Source organism: Nematolebias whitei, chromosome 1, assembly GCF_014905685.2.
Source record: "Nematolebias whitei isolate Nwh7 chromosome 1, NemWhi1, whole genome shotgun sequence".
NCBI lineage: Eukaryota > Metazoa > Chordata > Actinopteri > Cyprinodontiformes > Rivulidae > Nematolebias > Nematolebias whitei.
The window spans coordinates 10,063,842-10,083,484 of NC_056498.1; the positions used below are offsets into that span (position 1 = coordinate 10,063,842).

Below are 19,643 nucleotides of genomic sequence, written 5' to 3' on the forward strand. Positions count from 1 at the left end.
TGTATTACTACTGATAAACCAGGTGTGTATTACTACTGATAAACCAGATGTGTATTACTACCGATAAAACAGGTGTGTTTTACCAATAAACCAGGTGTATATTACTGATAAACAACAATTATTACTACCAATAAACCAGGTGTGTAATACTACCAATAAACCAGGTGTGTATTACTACTGATAAAAATCAATTACTACCAATAAACCAGGTGTGTATTACTAATAATGAACCAGCTGTTTATTTCTACCGATAAACCAGGTGTGTATTACTACCGATAAACCAGGTGTGTATTACTACCAATAAAACAGGTGTATATTACTGATAAACAACAATTACTACCAATAAACCAGGTGTGTATTACTACAGATAAACCAGGTGTGTATTGCTACCGATAAAACAGGTGTGTTTTACCAATAAACCAGGTGTGTATTACTACTGATAAACAATTATTACTACCAATAAACCAGGTATGTATTACTACCGATCAAACAGGTGTTTTACACCAGTAAACCAGGTGTGTTTTACCAATAAAGCAGGTGTGTATTTCTACCGATAAACGAGGTTTGTATTATTACCAATAAACCAGGTATGTTTTACTACCAATAAACCAGGTGTGTTTTACTACCTATAAAACAGGTGTATTACTACCAATAAAACAGGTGTATTACTACCAATAAAACAGGTGTATTACTACCAATAAAACAGGTGTATTACTACCAATAAAACAGGTTTATTACTACCAATAAAACAGGTGTATAGTACTACTGCTAAACAACTATTCCTACCATTAAACCAGGTGTGTATTACTACCAATAAACAATGTTTATTACTACTATTAAATTGTGTATATTAATACTGATAAACTGCACATATTACTACCGTTAAAAATGGCACATTTATTAGTGGATAAACTGTGTGTTTAATTACTGATAAACACTGTATCTTTACTAATAAACTAATTGTATTATTAATGATAAACTTTGTTTTATTACTCAAACACTGTATCTTAACTATTAAACAAGGTTTTATTACTGATAAAATGTGTCTATTATGATCAATAGACCCTGTGTATTATTACTGATAAACAGTGTATTCATGAAGGCGAGTATGTTTCAGGGTTCTAAAATCCAAATATTATCTTTATGCACTTCTTCTTTCCCGGATCGCGGGTGTCACTAGTGCCATGTTCAAAGACCATGTTTTTCCTGACTACAGTTTTTTATCTTCTGTTGCTTTTTGATTCATTATTATTTTTGAAGCATTTGTAAATTACATTAAAGTTTAAATTGTGAAAAATATACAGCAAGTAAACAAAGTTTTATCTTATCCTACACTTACACTTATTTATTGTGTTTGTATGGTGGTGTTTTATTACGAGTATTAATCTTAATTATTTTGTAATAAAGTTTGGAAGCACAATTGTTGTTGTTGCCTACCCCAGTTTTTCTTCCCCTTCAGACCAGGAAAACATGCATGTGAAATATGACGTGAACCTTTTCAGATCGTGTGGAACCCCGACAGTTACAGTGTTTACCTCCAGATGTTTGGTGGCTTCCTCGTTGCGTGACATTAAGATGAGTTTGGTACGGATGCTGCGGAAATGCATGTCACTCAGAAGAGTTGCACGCTTCACCGTCGTATCATTTGTAGACTATTTTAAAAACAAAAACAAAAGAAGAGATTTATATTTGCATTTTGATCTGTCGCTAACGTGAAGCTTGAGCTAAAACTGAAACTTTGAGACTCCTCACGTCTTAAAAACAATAATCAAGAAACAAGCTTAAAGAAGAGAAACTGCATTAAAAGTAGCAAAAGGATAAATAAAAGATACAGAACAGTAGTTCAAAGTTTAAAATATAACAGCAGCTAAACACAAAAAGTAGCTTCAGGCTAGCTCAAAGCTAAAAGGTAGCAAAACATTAGCTAAAAACAGCAATATGCTACCTACAAGCTTCACCAGCAAAAGGCTAACTAAAAGTAGCAGAACATTAGCTCAAAGCTTAAAATAGCACAGCAGTTAAACAAAAAGTAGCTAATGGCTAGTTCTAAGCTAAAAGTAGCATAGGAAGGATAAAACTGAGCCAGTTTTCTAAAGAGAACAGTATTTTTGAAGGAACTGAATATTTCCGTGTATTTCTGTAGGGAAAACATTTATAAATAAAGTACCAGTACATTTTTGGAAAAGCATAAAAGCTATAAACCCAGAAGTCATAGCATCAATCAAACCATGTCGTGTTTGTAAATGAGAACTGGTTTTCAAACACGTCACCTGGTAAATTAAAGTTTAAAGAAACTAAATCTCCAAAATGAGTTGAACATTTTGACAACTAAAACAGCACAAAAACACACAACAGATTGAAAACAATAAATAAATCAGCTGAATAAGAAAAAGCAAGGAGACATTAGTGTGAACGCTGATTCCAAAGACTGACGAGATAAAACCATGAACTGTGTCTGGAACATGCAGTTTACACTCCTACACTTGAAACCAGAAGTTTACATACACTATTTAAAAAGACACATGCATTTTTTTCACTCGGTCCGACGTGAAATCAGAATAAACTTTTCCTGTTTTAGGTCAATTAAGATTACAATTTTTTTTTTTTCTATTTTCAAAATGCCAGAATAATGAGAGTGAGAATTTTAATGGCAATTTTTATTACTTTCTTCAAGTCAAAAGTTTAAATAAATACACTTCATTAGTATTTGGTACCACTGCCCTTGTATGCAACAGTATGACTTGGGTCAAACATTTTGGACCTCCTTCCACGAGCTTCTCACAATTTGTTCAAAGCCAAACTGAAAACGTACTTATTTAAAAGTGCTTTTAATGTTTAACTATTAGTAGTTTAGTATTAAGTATTTATTTATTTATTACCTTCTTTTATTCTCGCTGTGTTTTTAATTTGCACTGATTTATTGTGTCCTGCTTTTAATCTTGTTTTGTCTTGTGAAGCACCTTGGTCAATGCAAGGCGTTGTTGGAAGGTGCTATAGAAATAAAGTTTATTATTATTATTATAATAGCTGGCAGGAATTTTGGCCCATTGCTCCCGACATAACTGGTGTAACTGGGCCATGTTTGTAGGCTGCCTTGCTCACACGTGCCTTTTCAGATTTGCCCATAAATTTTTGATAAGATTGAGATCAGGGCTTTGTGACAACCACTCCAAAACATTGACTTTGTTCTCCTTGAGCCACTCTGTAACCAGTTTGGCAGTTTGCTTCAGGTCAATTTCCATCTGAAGACCCATTTGAGGCCAAGCTTCAACTTCCTGGCTGATGTCTTGAGATGTTGCTTCAGTATTTCCACATAATGTTCTTTCCTCATGATGCCATCTATTTTGTGAAGTGCACCAGTCCCTCCTGCAGCAAAACAACCCCACAACATAATGCTGCCACCCCCGTGTTCACAGGCTTTTTCCTCCAAATATAACGATGGTCATTATGGCCAAACAGTTCGATTTTAGTTTTGTCAGACCACAGGACATGTCTCCAGAAACTAAGGTCTTTGTCCCTGTGTGCATTTATTTTGAAGTAATGGCTTCTTCCTGGCAGAGTGGCCTTTCAGCCCATGTCGAAACAGTTTCGCTGTGGATAACGACACTCTTACCAGCTTCAGCCAGCATCTTCACCAGGTCTTGCTTTTGTTCATGGATTAATCTGCACGTTTCAGACCACAGAACGTTCATCTCTGGGATACAGAACCCGCCTCCTTCCTGAGCGGTATGATGGCTGGACATTCCCATCTTGTTTGTACTCGAGTATAATTGTTTGTACAGATGAATGAGGCACCTTCAGGCATCTGGAAATTCCACCCAAGGATGAACCAGACTTGGGCAAGTCCACAACTCTCTTCCTGATATGTTGGCTGATTTCTTTAGACTTTCCCATGATGTTACACAAGGAAGCAGTGTGTTTCAGGTGTTCCTTAAGTTACATCCACAGGTGTCTCTAATTAACTCGGATGTTATCGATAAACCTAACAGAAGCTCCAAAGACATGACATCAAATGTCCCAAATTGTTTATAGTAATCGTAGTGTATTTAAACTTTTGACTTTGAAGAAAGTAATAAAAATTGCCTTAAAAAATTCACTCTCATTATTCTGGCATTTTGCAAATGGAAAAATGTTTAGTAATCCTAACTGACCTAAAACGGGAAAAGTTTATTCTGATTTCACGTCAGTGTGGGGAAAATGCATACGTGTCTTTTTAAACAGTGTATGTAAACTTCTGGTTTCAATTGTATGTTAACATTTTGACAGGTATTTCAGACTTGTTGTATCTGTGCGGCTCTGAACTCAAAATACTAACCAGCACGATGAGTTCGTGTGTTTGGGCGCTGTAGAAGATGCAGTTCGCTCCAATAGCTTTCCTGAAGTCTTTGTGAATGTTGTCATTTGAACATCTGGTAAAAAAATAAATAAAAACCACAAAGTTCATTGTTTATGACAATGAATAAACCCCTCCTGATTCAGAGTAAAGTGTTTGCACATTCCCTTCGGCGAGCGCAGCGTGATGGACTCACATGTCTCTCAGGTCTTCTGGGATGGCGATGGTGACCTTGTGGAACGTGTTTCGAGTCGCGGGGCTGTTGGGGTTGAGAGGCCGGATGCGCTCCGACGTGACGATCTCATTGTACGTGGCGTCACATGCTGCATATTCAATTACATAAAACTGAAAAGAACAGGAAACAGATTGAATAACACGAGAAGAAAGATCAGAACGAGAACATTCATTTACTGGTTTTAGACAAAATGAGGATGAAGCTGAAGAATGTGTGCTCCGCTACCATGACGAAAATAAACAACATCGATGTCCCCTGTCGCCGAGAGATTTGAGAAGTGAATGTTTGTAGTTTTTGAGGTGAGTGTTTTTCTGTACTGGAATTTAACAAGAAATGTAAGTAAACCTAAATGTTTTTGTGCAAGATATTCAAGTGGGTAGGAGTTACTCTGTGGAGAAGAACAGAAGTAGACTGTTTTGTTTTTGTTCTCGTCTGAGGCAGAGCGATGGAGCCGGGAAAGTGGAGGGAGACATTTTATCCTTCAACAGGTGCAGTGGAGCAATCATTTGAAGAAACTACACTTAAAGAAACTTCTTCTTTTGGCTTTTCCCTGTTCAGGGGTCTCCACAGTGAGTCATCCTCCTCCATCTCACTCTGTCCTCACTCCAACTACCTCCATGTCCTCTCTAACTGCATCCATATATCTCCTCTTTGTCTTTTTCCTGGCAGCTGCATTTCTAACATCCTTCTACCAGTATACCCACTGTCCCTCCTCTGGACATGTCCAACCATCTCAGTCTGGTCTCTCTAACTTTATCTCCCAATTGTTCAACCTGTGCTGTACCTCTGATGATCTCATTCCTAATCTTCTCCATCCTTGTCACTTCTAAGGAGAACCTCAACATCTTCATTTCTGCCACTTCCAGTTCTGTCTCCTGTCTTTTTGTCAATGTCTCTGTCTCCAGACCACGCAACACAGCTGGTCTCACCACTGTCTTGTAAACTTTTCCTTTGACCTTTGCTGACACCCTTTTGTCACAAATAACTCCTGAAACTTTTCTCCATCCACTCCATCCTGCCTGGACTCTCTTCTTCACCTCTTTACCACATTCCCCATTTTCCTGGACAGTGGACCCCAGGAACTTGAAGTCCTGCACCTTTGTGACCTCTGCTCCTCGTAGCCTCACTGTTCCACCAGCCCCCCTCTCATTCACACACACGTACTCTGTCTTACTATGGCTGACTTTCATTTCTATTCTTTCAAGTACAAGTAATACAGAAACTAGAAAGCATAATTTTCTCAAATAAAAAGGGGGGTCTGTTTCCATACATATGGTGGTGATCAAGTTACGGGTAGATTTTGACATGGCAACACAATTTTCAATAGTGACCTTTCTTACTACTAGATGTAACCACACACCAAAAAGGAAGTCAGCACCTTGCTTATGTTTACAAATTATCATATCATCATCATAACATGCACACAAGGACTGATGGAGAGTATTTCTAATTCCCCCTCTTCTTTCCACGACGGAGAACAAAAAGAGAATAAGGTGAGAGTGCAGCAGTGAGAACACAGTCCCTGTTTAAAGAAGTGAATTAAAGTCATCAGTCAACGTTGGACCCTCCTGTAGGCTCTTATCACCAGCTTCACATCTCAGTCACACCTCTACATCCTACTGAGCCACTGCTCGACATGTCTTGGAGCGCCTCTCTGCAGTCTCTTCCTGTTCTCTACATCGAGATCAGTACGCCCAGCTGCCAAGTGTTTATAAATCACACACAACCGTGAGCTGGATCTGGCTGCAGACCCACTCAGAAAGGGTTCAGTTCAATTCAGTTTATTTATAAAGCCCAAGTCACAACAGAAGTCATCTCAGGGCACTGAACAGAAACATCCATATATAAAAATTTAACATTATTTATCTGAGGAGCAGACTGTTTTGAATTTAACTCCATCACAGAACTCTCATCTTGAGCAAACATGAAGGAGACAGTGGCAAGGAAAAACTCCCTCATGAGGAAGAAACCTTTAGTACGGTAGCTAGAAATAGTATCAAATGAAAACTATTCAATTTTAACAATTCATTTAAGGAAATTAGGTCAACTTGCCCTCTAGTAGTATAAGTCTAGAGCAGCATAACAATCCAACCCTAACTATAGGATTTATCAAAAAGGAGAGTCTTAAACTGGACAATGTGTCAGCCTCATGGACAGAAACTGGAAGTTGGTTCCACAAGAGAGGAGCCTGATAACTGAAAGATCTTCCTCCCATTCTGCTTTTGGAAACTTCAGGGACCACAAGTAAACCTGCAGTCTGAGAGCGAAGTGCTCTGTTAGGAAAATATGGAACAATAAGATCTGTAATATAAGATGGATCTAGGTTGTTGAGAGCTTTGTAGGTTAGAAGTAAGATCTTGAATTCAATTCTGGGCTTAACAGGGAGCCAATGGAGAGAAGCTAAAGCTGGAGAGAGATGATCTCTCCTACTAACTTCAGTTAAGACTCTGGCAGCAGCATTTTGGATTCACTGAAGACTTTATAAAGTACACTGCGTGGCCAAAAGAAAGTCGCCATCTGGATTTAACTAACCAAATAGGTACGAGCCTCCTATTGGATAATGACTGCATGTGCGATTATCTTTCAGCTGCAACAAGTTATTTAACCCCAACTGGTGCAATGAGTTGATTCTCATTTTGTAAACAACCATGTCAAAGACACATCGCGTGGTCGTGGAAAAGATGTCGATCTGTTTGAAAAGGGTCAAATAATTGGCATCAAGCAGAGAAAACATCTGAGGAGATTGCAGAAACTACTAAAATTGGGTTAACTGTCCAACGCATTATTAAAAACTGGAAGGATAGTGGGGACCCATAGTCTTCGAGGAAAAAATGTGGCCTACTGCACAAGCCTGTGGGGGCAGTCTATGATCTGGGGTTGCTGCTATTGGTCCGGTCTAGGTTCAGCAACAGTATGTGCTCAAAGAATGAAGTCAGCTGACTACCTGAATATACTGAATGACCAGGTTATTCAATCAATGAATTGTTTCTTCCCTGATGGCACGGCATATTCCAAGGTGACAATGCCAGAATTCATCGGGCTTGAATTGTGAAAGAGTGGTTCTGGGAGCATGAGACATCATTTTCACACATGGATTGGCCACCACAGATTCCAGACCTTGACCCCATTGAGAATCTTTGGGATGTATTGGAGAAGGCTTTGTTCAGTGGTCAGAATCTGCCATCATCAATGCAAGATCTTGGTGAAAATTTAATGCAACACTGGATGGAAATAGATCTTGTGACATTGCAGAAGTTTATCAAACAATGCCACAGTGAATGCTGCTGTAATCAAAGCTAAAGACGGTCCAACGAAATATTAGTGTGTGACCTTTTTTTTTTGGTGGCGACTTTTTTTTTTTGGCCAGGCATTGTATTTGGACACCCAGATAATAAACCATTGCAACAGTCCAGTCTAGACGTAACAAATGCATGGACCAGTTTTTCTGCATCATTTTTAGACAAGATGTTTCTAATTTTAGTGATATTACACAGGTGAAGGAAGGTGGTTCTAGCAACGTTTTTAATGTGGGGGTTAAAAAACATGTCCTGATCAAAAATAACACCAAGATTTTTAACATTAGAGCTGGAGGACAGATTAATGTCATCTAAGGAGGGAGAAAGACTGAAAATTTTATTCCTAAGATGCTCAGGACCAAAAACTAAAACCTCAGTCTTGTCTGTGTTCAAAAGCAGAAAATTAAGGTTCATCCAGGTTTTTATGTCTTCAAGACATGCTTGTAGTTTAAGTAGCTGATTGAAGTAGATTGATTGGGTTACTGAATGAAGTGCCTGAGCCAATCGGAACGCTCCTTCACAGCACATGATCAGGCCTGACTCAAGAAGATATTTACTGTCCCACTCTAAAAGTTTAAAGACAGGCAATGATTCCTGGGTGTGCATGTGTTTAATTGTCTGTTCAAAAAATATTTAATCGACCAATGAATATATTTTTTTATGAAACTTTCAGAATGTAATTATTGCACGCAGATCTGATTAGCTTTTGGAGTCAAATTAATTCAAGGTGGCCGACAACTGAGAAACCTCTTGATGGAATGCTTGGCTTCCTTTCTTATTTACCAGTAATCATACTTTCACACATTATTCCCATATTTAATGTTTACTTACAATGATTCACAAATAAATTCTAAACAAAAACCTGACAAATCGCATCCGTTATGGACAGAAATTTAAAAAAGAGCGGCCAATAAAAGGCTGGTACAATCTGCTTCTGCTGACCACAGTTTCCTGATGACCCCTCCTCTACTCGTCTGTTTTTCTGCTGACTCAGTAGTTTTATTAAGCATTAACAAGAACAACCTACTTTCTTTGCTTTTTTTCTCCTCCGCATCATCTTATCTCCCTTAAAGATTAGCCGTTAGCAGCCACTTACCTCACCCTTCATCATCCTGACCCGTGCCAGCCACCACCCACAGGGTTCCTGTTCATTGGCTCTGGAGAAAACCTGCCAGGAGAGTCAACGAGTCCAGTCAGAGACTAATTCCTTCTAATCTGCTGTCCACAGGTTGGACAGGCACAGTGAACGGTCTCTGCTGTAGCTTCTTGTTCATGTGCATCATGGTTTAAAGTTGTAACAACACAATCAACGGTACAAACAAAAGCAATGTTGCAGTAAAACAAAAAAACATGCCTAACAGCAGCAGGAAGTTCCCTCAGGTTAATAATAATCTACATGAGATTGTGGGTTTGTAATTTCAGTTTAGGCTCATCTACAAGTTTTAGTGATGCAAAAAGCAGGTCTCACCTCCACCTCCTCGCCTTCACCAATCTCTTTGTGGTAGTCGGCTGGGGGAGGCAACCGCACATCGCTGAAGGGCAACTGTCTTTCTGGCTGCCAGCTACAGCAGAAGAGAGAAAAAGTAGACACGTTATAACGTTACTGAAGCATCAGCGCAACAGATTTTCACTCGTTACAGTGAGATTATTCTGCCAAAACACAAACGCTCACTGCAGGACAGAGAGAAAAAGAAACTGAAACTGCTGGATAGTTCAAGCTTTCTGCAGAACAGTCAATATCTTCTCTGTTCAGGAGCTAACGGGGCACAACAAGCTAACGGCTAGCCTGAAAGCAACCCAGAGTGGACTGCTGTCAGCTTAAAACACTCGTCTCACAGCGGTTCCTGTGAACGTTGCAACACTTCAGGCGTGTCCAGAGGGCACTCCCAGCAGTTTTATAATATTTCTGCCAAAATAACCTCCTAATGTGAAAATAACAGTGGTCTAAAGGTTCAACAAAGTACAAGAACTGCAGTAGATTTTAAACCTGGAGTTGTTTGATTTTAACAAAATTTTGTTTACAAGTGGACAAGTACTGAGGTACTTCCATCAAACCGGCTTTAAAGACGTCTTTAAGCAGCCTCTGACCGTTCAGAAACCATTACTGGAGCCGACCACGTCCGATAAAGAAGCAAGCTTTCAGAAACAACGCCAGCTTTGCAGAACCCAAACGTAGCCGTTGATGGGGAGCGATGCACATGAAAAGTGTGACAAAGTCTCATTTCAAAAGATATTAAATTAACACAAGCTAGCCATTTTCTTAGTGATCGATCAAATTCTTCAAACTAAATGCAAAGTTGCTGCGTACAATTACGGCTCTGGTGCTACCCTGCTTCGCAGCACAAAGTTCATTCAGAAATCACTCTGAGGGGGTCAGAAGGCGTCCAAGTCCTTCAAGTGTTGAGTGAATGTGCCTCTGTTGTCTGAGTGGAACATTTTTAAAACAACTAGCTACAAAAGTTCACACAGCTTCATGCAGATACTTTTACTTTTAAACCTACACATGGACATTATTTCACAATGTACATTTATTTTTGGCTGAAAAACTAAAATATTGGCCACTCCAGGATCTCCTGAAAGTGCTTCAGCTGTTGTTGCAAATAACCATAAAGTTCTACAGAAATTGTTTTGCAACACAAAACTGATGGTGACGTAAAGGTTTATTCAATAGTGTTTGTGAAAAGTGCTTTAAAGTTTTATAGAGATTGTATTTGTTTCAAGACAGCAGCAATTAACTTTGGTCTTAGCTGCACTCAAACTACCATTAGCTTGTCAGACCTGCTGCTCGTCAACGGGATTTATACAAATTTACGCCATTTACAAAAGGAAAGATGAGACTTTTAGCTTCCTACAGAAACACGTGTCAAAATCTAAAGTTCATTTGGATATAAACTGAACAGTCAGGGGAAATGTTCCTTTTACATGAAGTATAAACCTGAAAGACAAAAAAGTTAAAGCACGAGGAAAACGTCACAAACTTGTTTTAAAATCACTTCTGTACAATCTTAGAGCTAAAACACTCTTTTCCTTCAGACTGAAAATGTTTGGTTTGTCTTTAGGAAACAGAACGTGTTGCATCTCTGCTTTACACCAGCAGCTTGTCCAACACCTCTGAGTGCTCAGAAAAGTAAAAGGAGAAGGAGGGGGCTGGGAACCATCCCAAAAATGAGACAGGCCATCACAGTGCCACCTCTCCCTCTGTGCATTCCTCGGGTCACTATTTTTAGGAGGAAACACACACACACACACACACACACACACACACACACACACACACCGTTTCCACTCTGAGCCATGTAGATGGAGCAGAGTGGCAGTGGTGGGTTCAGGGGTAAAGGAAACGAAGCCACATGTATGGCAGGACAGAAAAAAGCTATTACCGAGATGTGAGCGGACAGCTGCTTGAAGCACAGGTGCCTCAGAAGAAAATTTGAAAAGCTTGGACCAGTCATCAGATTTCCTTCTTACGTTCATGCTCCATCTCCCGTTTGGGAAGCTATTAATCAAGAGGGGTTAAGAGAAAATATAAACTTACTTGTTTTCAAATACGATTGTGAGGGAGTCTTCATGGACGTCTTTGATAAAACCCTGAAAAAACAAACAAACAAAAAACAACGATTCAGTTCTGCAGACACAGACTAGACACACGTGGGGCAGAGTTGTCACACCAATGCTGAGACTGTTACTGAGAAAAGGAGCATCTCGGGCTCTCAGAAGCCCGAGGCGCCACCGTGCTGACACAATCCTCTGGCTGTGAATTGAGTGTAGAAGAAAACGGACTCCCTGACAAGCCCAACGGCCTGGGGGTGTCCCTCTTCCTCACACTGATGCAGCGCACTAAGTCAAATACTGAGCGTCGTTTTTGTGTGGAGGACGGTTGTTTCGTGTTCATGTGTCCACATGCATGTCCGAGACACACGGGCCCTCGCTCTGCTCAGCCACGTGCACAAGCAGCTAATATGAGCAGAGATTACTTTAATGTGTTACTCGACCATTCACAAATCTGTCACATCATGTTATAAAGCTTCACTAACACAACCCCCCCACCCCAGCTCTGCGCTGAGCAGGAAGTGAACGGGGGCTAGAAAAGGGGCGGAGCTTGTCCAGCAGGGTGATACGACCAAATATGGGACAGAGTTTTGGCTGTGGGCACGCTTGGGGCCTGGAAACACCGGGGTGGACTCACCTGCAGGTTAGATGCTGACTGTTTATAGCCAGCTGGATCTGATAAAACCACAACCAACACCAGTCACTGTCTTTTGTCCTCTTGATTAAAAACATGTACCCCACCCCCCAGGGCTCATCCACACAGCTGCATGTGGAGGACAGTGGAGCGTCTCATCATAAACCAAACCATGAATCTAACAAAGAAAACTTTTAAAGTAAATGGTTCAAATGTTGGGTACAATAAAACACAAGCTGAAATGTATTCTACCGTTTTAATCCTTCTTTCGTTTAAACGAGCTCCTGCACGTTAACGGACAGCATGTTGTTGAAACACTCGACTGGATGTTCATTTGTGACTTAATAGAGAAATCTACACCATTAACTTCTCAGTTATTTTGTGTTTTTCCCCATTAAGCTTTATTCACAACAGAGCTGTTTGGGGTTTACACAAAGCGTTCGACGTCCCATTTCTGACAACAAGAAGCTCACAGACACTCTCTGACCAGGAACTTGATTGCTTTTATACAAATGAACGAACGTGGTCTGAAATTTCCCCACCGAGAGACGAAAAAATAAATAAAGATTATTTTATCCTGAAGAAAAATGATCAGGTAAAACGAATGGAATCAAATGATTTTTACAATAACTGGATGAAGATGAACTGTTTCAGCATCACCACTCACTTTATTTGACATCTCTGCTGCAGCTGATTAGACTGAGGTATAAGTACCTCACCAGGCTGTGACTGCTGGACACTATCTGGCAACTCAAAATTGAAAAAAAAACAAATAAATAAATAGACAAAATATCTGTTGCACTGAATTTTGTTTGCGACCACTGAGCCATGCTGCAGTGTTTTGAGTGATCTTTGTCGGTGTAATCTAGTTAATCTTGGCCATGCACATTATTTTTGACTACCTCGATCCTTCTTGTACCTACTTTGCACCCACCGTGGCATCCGCTTCCATATTTATAATTCAATCTGCTAGACTCCTTTTGATGTGAAGTCAGGCCAGTTGGACCAGATGTAGATTTTTATTCATTACTGCCGAGGTTTTTAGACCTGGACGTTTAGGTCTTGGATGTTTTCTGTTAAAAGAGAGCTGCCCTGCAGGTGTCAAACTACAGCTCTGGCTCTCTGGAGTTACAGAAACTAAACTGAGTTTGAGACGCCTGTAATGACTTCAAAATTCAAGTGCAAGCCCCTGTGACTCACAGCAAGAAACTGAGAACTCCTGCAAACATTTTGAGACTTTCAGGAGACTCCCTCCAATTACCACAGCCCAGTGAGCTACTACCCTGATGGACAAAAGTAAATTCATGTTTTAGAGGAATTCACTCACCGAGACCATAAATTCTCTACAAACGTGTAATGAACTAATAAATCAACTAAATAGTACCAACCAACCAAAGGCCGCTACCTGCTGACTAATAGTTAACATACAGGTGGAAGTGACTTTGGCACCTTTATTTTAATCCAGTATAATCTGCCACATGGCCTACCAAGTCAGAGCACAGGCAAACCCATTTCCTAACATTACACGACGATGGAAGTATGCGATCAGAGGCGTCAGGAGAAGGTTCATGACGCCACTTCATCATGAAGTCAGGAGCCACGTGGAGGACATGGCACCAGCGCTGCAACTTCCAGACCAGCAATTGAGACGCACACTTTTTCAGGACGACAAAAACAGTAAACTGACGTCTCTTTTCTGTAAACTCATCCATAAACACAACCTTAACCATCATCTGAAGAGAAACGAGGAGGAGACCGAGTCACGGTGAGGCCGAGGCGATTTCCAAGAGTGAAATCTTTTGACAAAATGTCAGTCTGAGGAGGTAACAGGTGTCAAATATAAAGAACACGACACGTTGACAGTCATGAACACAGACTAATGGAAACGGCTCATCCAGGCCAGTCAAACTGTCACCCTGTAAAACAGAACAACAGGTGAAGCAGCAGCATGAGAGTAAATATAGGATCATCAGTGGCTGAGCAGCTGACATGTCCCACACATGAGCACATGGACACACGCATGTGTCTAATCAGTAAAGTTTAATAAGAAATCATCATTATAGACGTACACTACCATGTGTGACTCACTCCTAAAACCTGTAATCATTGAGTACAAGCTCTACAGACACAGCAAAAGTGTCAACATGAATGAAGTCATCAAGATTAACGATAAGAAGTTAAGTGAATATGAAAGCATCAAAGATTACAAAGAACAGAAACTGAAACTCTAGATTAGGAGTTCCTCCTCATCAGAGCCAGAAGCTGGAGGACTCGGGTTAACGTAAAAATGTTTCCGAGGAGTGTCATGGGCAAACATCACCGCACACTAAACGCAGGAGACGCACATCAGCTGTCTGATTAGCAGCTGTAAACGTTTGCTTTTCATTTTTCAGCCTTTCAGACACGGCTTTCACAAAAAAAGTATGGGGATTGTTTTTAAAAGAGCACACATTCCGACTAACATTAGCCCTCAACGAACAAATGCAGGCCAAGTGTGGTGACAAGTGCAGCTAGCTTCCCTGCTAACTGCAGCTAGCTGCCCGCAGCAGCACCAACCCTGAGCTAACGAAGGCTAAGCTAGCAATCCTCTTAAGAAAGACGGTTTTATTTTGTGTTATGAAACTTTTAACTGGGACGACCAGAAACTACGACTAGAACTAGCTTACCTTGTAGAAGGCCCCGTTCGAGCCGCGAACTTCCACGGCCAGCCCGTCCATGCTGCTGCCCGTCGGTGGTGGATCCCTGCTGCTGGGCTTCCCTATGGCCGTCGTGACTCCCTGCGAGTCCGGTGCCGTTACCAGCCCCAGCTTCGCCGGCCCTTCGCCGCTGTCCGGCAGCTTGTGGATGTCCAGCGTTCCGGGTGGAGGAAGAAGAGGGACAAGAGGTGAAGGGGGTTGGGGGGAGATGGGTGTGAGGGTGTCACAAACCAACGCAACGCAGAGACGCTGCTGTCTCTCTCGGGCAGCCAGTTGGACACTAAAACGAGGGAACCTTTATATTTTTGTTCTTGGAGCTCGCGCGACCTGAACGGAGCGGCCCGGAGCGCGAGGAGAAGATCCAGGCAGCGCGCGGATGAAAGCTGGTGGGTAATTATTATCAACACCCAGATTCCCGTCACTTTTCAGGGAGGCTAGCAGGCTAGGTATCTGATAGCCTGGCTGCGTTTGTTGGTTGTACGTGTGGCGCAGACGCCGCGTTCACTTATTTCACAGAAGTCGTCACCGGGGGGTGGGTTTCTTCAGCCAGTGGGGTAATTTTCGGCGGCGTCTCTTCCCAAAAAAAGCGGTCAAAATATGCACTACCGCCTGACGACCCCTCGCAAACACACGCTGATAGAGTGAATCTGACTTGGATAGGGACTGAATGACCTAGAACACCACACCCCTCGACACAAAGACCCGCCCATCAGATCATTTAGGCTTTATGATTGGCTAAAGGCCTCGACAATCAACTTTTATCGCATTTGATTGGTTGAGCAAATAAGGGCTGGACTATGAGCCTGGCCAGTAAAATATAGGGAATCGCATTCAGTTGGATCTATTGGTTTGTCTTCGTGTCAATTATAATTTTACTCAAACGGAGTGGCTCACATGTTTAACGTTGCCCACTCATTGATGAGAGAGGACCATCAGCTAGTGTGTAAACAGCTCCACAGTCATGGTACTACAGTATATATATGTTTTTTCATTCAACCTTTATTTATACAGGTTAATCCCATTGAGCCTCGGCGACTCATTTACAAGAGAGACCTGATTTCAACAGAGTGATGACAACAGTGGGCTACAAGACAACAATAGACAATCATAAAATATGTGTGCAATTTTCTTTTTAACAAGTTGAAATAAAAGGACAATCAAAAGGAAAAGTAGAGATTGGTTGATAATTTTTCAGTGAGGTGGTGTTGTCACCTCCCTTCAGCAAAGATAAAACAAGCTTTTCCAAGTGTCTGGAATGGAGTTTCGGCTTATGGACAGGTTAAAAATGTGAGACACCAGAACTGCGATGATATGAGCGGCCAGCCTTATGAAATAAGGTGGAAGTTCATCTGTTCCTGCCATTTTTTTTTTTTTTAGAGTCTATACCTTTTAACAGTTCATTTACCTCACTAACTGAGAACAGAGAAAGAGAAAAGGTGTGATTTGCTGAAGATTGACTTATAGGAGATATATGGTTTGTAGAACATTGACTTGTAGGAGAAGTGACTGTTTCCATTAGTAACTGTGTCAAATAAAGAACTAGAAGCAACAAAATGTTTGCTGAAGCAACAAAGTCCATGCTCAGTAATCCAGGTATACAATCCTTCAATTTTCACTCTGGACAGTTTCTTTTTTTTTTTTGTGCTGAAATGTTTCACCTTCCATCCAGAAGGCTTCATCAGTCAAGGAAACACACAACACAAAACTGATTCTTCCCCCAACAGGTTACTCCAAAGTGGAATGACCTGAGTGAAAATTGTTGGATTGTAGACCTGGATTATTGTAATAATAATTTAGTTCCACCACATGTACCACACGGGGTGCGAATGACAAATAAAGAACGTTGAACCTTGAAAAACACAAGATAGTCACACGTTTTGTTCGTGATGTCTTGGCCCACTGGACAATGGCTACCAGGCCCTCTGCAACAGTAGAGAAGAGGCAGTACCAAAGAACCATGTTGCTGTTCCAGCAGGATTAAAAATGAAGAACCACGGCAAGGAAACAGCTGTAAAAAGCAGAAATCGGTTTGTTCTGTAGGTGAAGATGCAGTATATAAAAATACAATATACATAACTGTGGAACCTATGAAATTCATTCATTCAGCCTTTATTCATACAGGTTAATCCATTGAGCCTCGGGGACTCATTCACAAGAGAGACCTGATTTCTTAACAAAGAGCGATGACAACAGTGAATAACAACAACAATAGACAGTCACAAAAGGGGCATACAAAATATTGTTTTTTTACAAATCAAAAAAAAAAAGAAGCAACCAAAAGCACAGTCAAAAGGAAAAAGTAGCGAAAAGAAGAAGAAAGAAAGAAAGAAATGTACATGTGGGAAACAGTAAACACTGTTCGTTGTTTTATTTGTTACCAAATGGTCTGGGACAGTACATGTCAGTACACAGAAATGTTTCTGTGGCTCCTTCTCACAGCACTGTACCTGTACACATCACAACACTGGCAGTACAAAACAAAGATGAGTCCAGAGGACAAATTCACTCTTATTTTTTTTTCCATCAGTTGGAGCGAGGATGACATTTTCTTTCTAAATTCCCTGCACATATAGGGGACTTCTGTTTCCTCATGCATGCTTTTGTCCATCCATCCATCCATCCATCCATGTTAAGTCCAAGAGTGATGTGTAGATGACGCCACAGGCACATGACACAATGTTGTTTGCTTAACGAGGACATCTTCTGGACGCAAGAAATCATGGCAGGCAACCTGAACACAGATTAGAGAGACTCAGGTCCATCCATCCATCCATTTTCTTTACCCGCTTATTCCATTCTGGGTCACGGGGGTCGCCGGTGCCCATGTCCAGCAATCACTGTGCGAGGGGCGGGGTACACCCTGGACGGGTCGCAAGTCCGACCCAGGGACACATAGAGACAAACGAGACAAACAACCAGGACAATTCAGTTACCAGTCAGTCTAACATGCATGTGTTTGGTCTGTGAGAGGAAACTGGAGTACCCGGAGAAAACCCACGCATTCACGGAGAGAACATGCAAACTCCACCCAGAAAGGCCCCTGGACCGGATTTGAACCGGAGCAACCTACTCCTTGAGAGGCGGCAGCTCTATTAACTGCGCCACTGTGCCGCCATGTTAACACCCAATAATTAATAAAGTACTTACTGACAGAAAAAGAGGTGTAGATAAAACGATTAATCCAGTGTGTCAAATACAGACTTGACCTAAATCACTTTAGCAAGGAAGTATAAGTGAACATGTATAATTTAAGTAAAAGTTGTATAAAATTTGTTTAAGATAAGATAAAATAGTAACAGTATTGATCCTGCAGGAAATTGTTGTGCCAGAGTTTCAGTACAAAGGAACATACACAAGGAATCACAACATATACTGTAAATAATAACTGAGAATATAAAAAATAACAGAGAATATAAAAATACCAACAATAAGGTGTACAACAGGTCAGGTGCAGACAGAAACATTAAAGAGTTTATTGTAGTTCAGGATTAATTTTATTGTCCTATGTGCAGAGAGGGGGAGGAGTTGAAAAGTTTGAAGGACTTCCTGTGTTGTTCTGTGGAGCACCTCGGTGGTCTCAGTCTACGACTGAAGGTGCAGCGGCAAGAGTCCAGTGTGTCATGCAGGAGGTGTGATGTGTTGTTCAGGATCTGGAGCAGGTTCCTCAGCATGCTCTGCTCAGACACCTCTGTCAGAGACTGCAGCTCCACTCCCAGAACTGAACCAGCTCTCTTGATGAGTTTATCAAGTCTGTTGTCATCAGCTTTCTTCACCCTGCAGCCCCAACACACCACAGTGTAGAACAGGGGTGGGCAATTATTTTTTCCATGGGGCCACATGAAAAACAGCAAATATTGTGGAGGGCTGGCACAAATGACTTTTTCATTCAACCTTTATTTATACAGGTAAATCCCATTGAGCCTCGAGGACTCATTTACAAGAGAGACCTGATTTCAACTTAACTCAGTACTGCATAATATTATTAGTATTTCATTATTAAAAGCAGTACATAGCACTGTTTTAACAAGCTGGTAAGAGTATTTGTTATGATTAAGCAACGAAAAAGCAAGGTTTCCTTACAAAAAATGTAATTTATTCAATTAAATTTCCCAGTACAATGGTAAACTGTTAACATTTTTATCATTTGTGACGTTATATTAATGATCATTTTCAGTCACATTCACCCCAAAACTCATTTTGAGTTTTATATACTGCTGGAAAAAGTTCTTAGCTTTGTAAATATATCACAATATTGTCTTTGTACTCCAAATATTATGAAACATCATATAATAGTGACCGTCACTGAACTGTGATTTCGAGTCCCGGTTCTTTACGTGCCTACATTTGTAGTCTAAACATCTCATTTGGTGTTTATCAGTTCTTTTTTCTTGTTTAGTGAGAGAAGTTTAGTCTCTGTTGGGCTTTAACGGAAATGTTAAAGTCAGGTTCAAGGTCTGAGGTGGAGATGTGAAGCAAAGCTGACATCATCATTGAGAGAGGATCTATATCTGGATTTGGTTAACTTCATTTGTTTACATATGTATTTTGTAATTCCCCTTACGGGGGCCGGTGAGAGTCAACCAATGGGCCGCATGTGGCCCTGGGGCCATACAACGCCCAGGTCTGGTGTAGAAGAAGACGCTGGAGACCACCGAGTGGTAAAACATCTGCAGCATGGTCCTGCAGATGTTAAAGGACCTGAGTCTCCTCATGAGAAAAAGGTGACTCTGCTCTTTCTTGTAGAGGGTGTTGGTGTTGGCTGTCCAGTCCAGTTTATTGTCTAGTGGACCCCAGGTACTTGTAGCAGTCCACAATGTCCATCTTAGTACTTTTGATGTTGATAGAGTTGATGGTGGGGGGGGGGGGTAGTCTTCTTCCTGTCCACCTGCAGATGGAGAAG

The 19,643-nt window shown here is 41.0% G+C and overlaps 1 protein-coding gene across 2 annotated transcripts in view; it reads right to left on the minus strand.

Annotated features, from left to right (window-relative positions):
- The window catches only part of fxr2 (fragile X mental retardation, autosomal homolog 2), a 30,648-nt gene extending 15,246 nt beyond the window's left edge, over positions 1-15,402 (minus strand). For both annotated transcript variants that reach the window (XM_037675075.1, XM_037675067.1), the window contains exons 1-7: positions 14,714-15,402; positions 11,400-11,452; positions 9,333-9,426; positions 8,961-9,032; positions 4,530-4,678; positions 4,316-4,409; positions 1,536-1,652 (exon numbers count right to left, since the gene is read on the minus strand). In XM_037675075.1, coding sequence (XP_037531003.1) covers positions 1,536-1,652; positions 4,316-4,409; positions 4,530-4,678; positions 8,961-9,032; positions 9,333-9,426; positions 11,400-11,452; positions 14,714-14,764 — 630 coding nt within the window. In that variant the 5' untranslated portion in view covers positions 14,765-15,402. The remainder of the gene's footprint in view (positions 1-1,535; positions 1,653-4,315; positions 4,410-4,529; positions 4,679-8,960; positions 9,033-9,332; positions 9,427-11,399; positions 11,453-14,713) is intronic.
- Positions 15,403-19,643: the final 4,241 nt, after the last annotated feature.